This window comes from Dioscorea cayenensis, chromosome 16 (assembly GCF_009730915.1).
Source record: "Dioscorea cayenensis subsp. rotundata cultivar TDr96_F1 chromosome 16, TDr96_F1_v2_PseudoChromosome.rev07_lg8_w22 25.fasta, whole genome shotgun sequence".
Classification (NCBI taxonomy): Eukaryota; Viridiplantae; Streptophyta; class Magnoliopsida; order Dioscoreales; family Dioscoreaceae; genus Dioscorea; species Dioscorea cayenensis.
This window is the reverse complement of record NC_052486.1, coordinates 21,383,259-21,386,630: the sequence shown is the minus strand read 5'-3', so window position 1 is coordinate 21,386,630 and position 3,372 is coordinate 21,383,259. Positions and strand designations below refer to the sequence as shown.

The 3,372-nt window shown below is 32.7% G+C and overlaps 1 protein-coding gene across 1 annotated transcript; it reads left to right on the top strand.

The window, feature by feature from the left end:
• Positions 1-906: 906 nt before the first annotated feature.
• On the top strand, positions 907-3,132 carry LOC120278837 (probable aquaporin TIP-type). The gene is given in 6 exon segments (XM_039285577.1): positions 907-1,106; positions 1,108-1,174; positions 1,261-1,439; positions 1,441-1,509; positions 2,606-2,746; positions 2,748-3,132. Coding segments are annotated over 6 exon segments (747 nt in total). The 5' UTR covers positions 907-1,046; the 3' UTR covers positions 2,979-3,132.
• The last annotated feature ends 240 nt before the right edge of the window (positions 3,133-3,372 follow it).

The following is a 3,372-nucleotide window of genomic DNA, read 5'->3' as shown; positions in this document are numbered from 1 at the left end:
TATGTAAACAAGAGTTTGCCATCCTAACAGCTTAAGTTTTTAGGTTAAATTAAATTTAAATAATATATTTAATTTGTATCAAACATTATGTGTAATTTACACATCATCAAATGAACATGTTTTTATTAGAAACCAAAACAAATATATTCTATGTTTGAGACGATAAAAACCATAATGACATGCTCTAAGGCGTTGCACTATTTTACCGTATTCTTCACATTATATTGTGAAAATATAAGCATCTGAAATTTTAAAATAAATAAATAGATGATTTATAAATTACACCTTCATGAAATTTTAGAGTAATAATAAGGTTGAGAAGATCTACTCTCTCATAAAATTTCCAATCAAAACACTATGGCCGCAGTGGTGATAACAAATCTTTGGTTATGCCATGTGAGTTTGTAATCTCAACCCGTCACTAATTGAGGCCACACAGTTAAATGTTCAATTCTCAGATATGCGTACATCTTTGACTAACATGTGCTTATCGCATTAAAAAAAAAAAAAAACGTAGTTCTTATAAAACCGGTGGATTTAAAGGCCATATATATATATATATATATTATTCATTAATGAAATTATGAATACCACATCATCTATAAAAATAAACACAATACACAATACACAAAAAGAATAGTTCTTCATTGTCATACATTGATTCCTTCCTCCTAATCCACCACTAATCAAATTTGTCTTCAAGTGGAGCAGTTGTCTTCATCCTCATTATTAACATTAAATCTAAGCAAAGACGGTAGGACGGCTATCAATAATCATTCCTATCATATTTTTAACAATTAATTAAATCAATAAAAAGCCCCCAAAAACAAAAACAAAAACCATTTCCACTGTTTTCTATCACCGACCACAAATATTCAATCATTATATAAAAAACCCTAGAAACCATAACCACCCACCCAATCATTGGGCTTTGGCGGTCCCTTAATGGGCCTAAGGCCCATTACTTCAACTCTCTATATATAAGCCCATCTTCAAAGCAATGCTAACTCAACCTTCTCCGAGTTGCCCATCAAGTGTTCGACGAAATGGTGAAGCTAGCATTCGGCAGCGCCGGTGACTCCTTCAGCGTGAGCTCGCTCAAGTCCCTACTTGGCCGAGTTCATTGCCACCCTCCTCTTCGTCTTCGCCGGCGTTGGCTCGGCCATAGCTTACGGTGAGTTGTCTACATCTTAGTGCACACAAGATGTTTGAATAAATGCCGCAGAGAAAGTCTTGTTTACCAGGTGTGTTGGTTGATAGGTAAGCTGACGGCTGGGGCGGCGCTGGACCCGGCGGGGTTGGTGGCGGTGGCCGTTGCGCACGCGCTGGCGCTGTTTGTTGGGGTGTCGATGGCGGCGAACATATCGGGCGGGCACTTGAACCCGGCCGTGACGCTTGGGCTGGCCATCGGCGGGAACATCACGATATTGACCGGGATTTTTCTATTGGATTGCTCAGCTCCTCGGCTCCACCGTTGCATGCCTTCTCCTTAAGTTTGTTACTAGCGCTGTAAGTATATATCATTAACTTATATTAAAAATAAAAATAAATAAATAAATATATGAAGTTGAACTAAATAATTTTTTAATATAATTATTATTATTTATGAAAATAAACTTGATATATATAAGTTTGATAAATATGAGATATATAATTAAAACTAACCATTTTATAATTTGACTTATATCTCTCCAAGGAAGAGTTGCGTGATCATTTAAATGAAATGGACGGCACTAACCAAATATATATATATATATGTATATATATATATATATATATATAAAAATGGGTTTTATTATATTTTTATTTTAAAAAATGGCAAATATTTTATATATCTTTGAAAAAAAAAATATATCTTTCATATGAATTAAATACTTAAAACGTCAAATCTTTTTACTCGCCCCTAAATAAAAAAATACTAATAAAAAATAATATTACAATATGAGAAGACATCTTCAACAGCTTAAATTGTCTATCATTTATTAAATTTTTCACATCATCTCTCAAACTTTTTCATATAATTATTACATTTAACACCCTTTATAATCATTTACTTAATAATAATAATATTATTAATATAGTAATAAAAATAAAAAAAATATTATTAAAAACAAGAAATCTACTGTGATAAACCATAATTGTCCAACAAACAAATGGATATTTTCCAAGGCATATAAAGCAGAGTTTTTTTTTTTAAAAGTAAACAAACGCAAAGTTAAAGGCATCGTTTTTTTCATTTTTTATTAATAGTATATATTTATCAATATCAATATTATTTAATAAAAATTAAATATTAAATTCATCTATTTTAAATATTATTTTTTTAGATAAAATTTAATTGAATCAACCATTACTATTGTTTTTATATTATACATTTTGATCTAATACTGTTCCATTGATACTGTTCATACGGTAACTAATGCACCTTATTATTATTATTTTTTAAAATAATAATAATAAATAATTGGGTTGAACCCAAAAATATCACCATTTTTCTCACATCCATGGAAAATACCATTTTTATTTATTTTTATTTATATTTAAAAAAAATCACATATATATATATATATATATATATATATTATAAAAAATGAGAAATGTGTAGGCGATCCCAACGCATGGAGTAGCGGCGGGGATGGGAGAGATAGAAGGAGTGGTGATGGAGATCATCATCACCTTCGCCCTAGTCTACACCGTCTACGCCACCGCCGCTGATCCCAAGAAAGGATCTCTCGGCACCATCGCTCCCAATCGCCATCGGCTTCATCGTCGGCGCCAACATCCTCGCTGCCGGCCCATTCAGCGGTGGATCCATGAACCCAGCTCGATCCTTCGGTCCAGCCGTCGCCAGCGGTGATTTCTCCGGCCATTGGGTCTATTGGCTTGGCCCTCTCATCGGCGGTGCTCTCGCTGGGCTTATCTATGCCGATGTTTTCATTGCTAGTTATGATCCTATTCCCGCTCAAGACTATCCCTAATTTATCAAACTTTTTCTTCTTGATTTGGTTGTTGGTATTGTGACAAAGTGTTCACTTTCTCTCTTTTGCTTTCATCTTTGCTTATTTTGGGGTTGTACTTGTTTTTATCATCAGTTATTGTTGTGAATAAACCTTCCGCTTTTTATTTTTATTGTGAATTATAAAAATGTTTGTGTATTTATTTATTTTTAAGGGCATGTTTGGGTAGCTTAAAATTATGACATAATCCGTATATGGCTACTAGCTTAATGGTATCTGACTGACTGGTCAGTTTAATAATTTATATGATAATTTTTTTATTTTTGCTAACCAAACACTTATTCTATAAAATAAAATATGATATAATTTTTATAATAATCCGTTGCATTTTTTACGGTCTGCATTGATAGGCCAA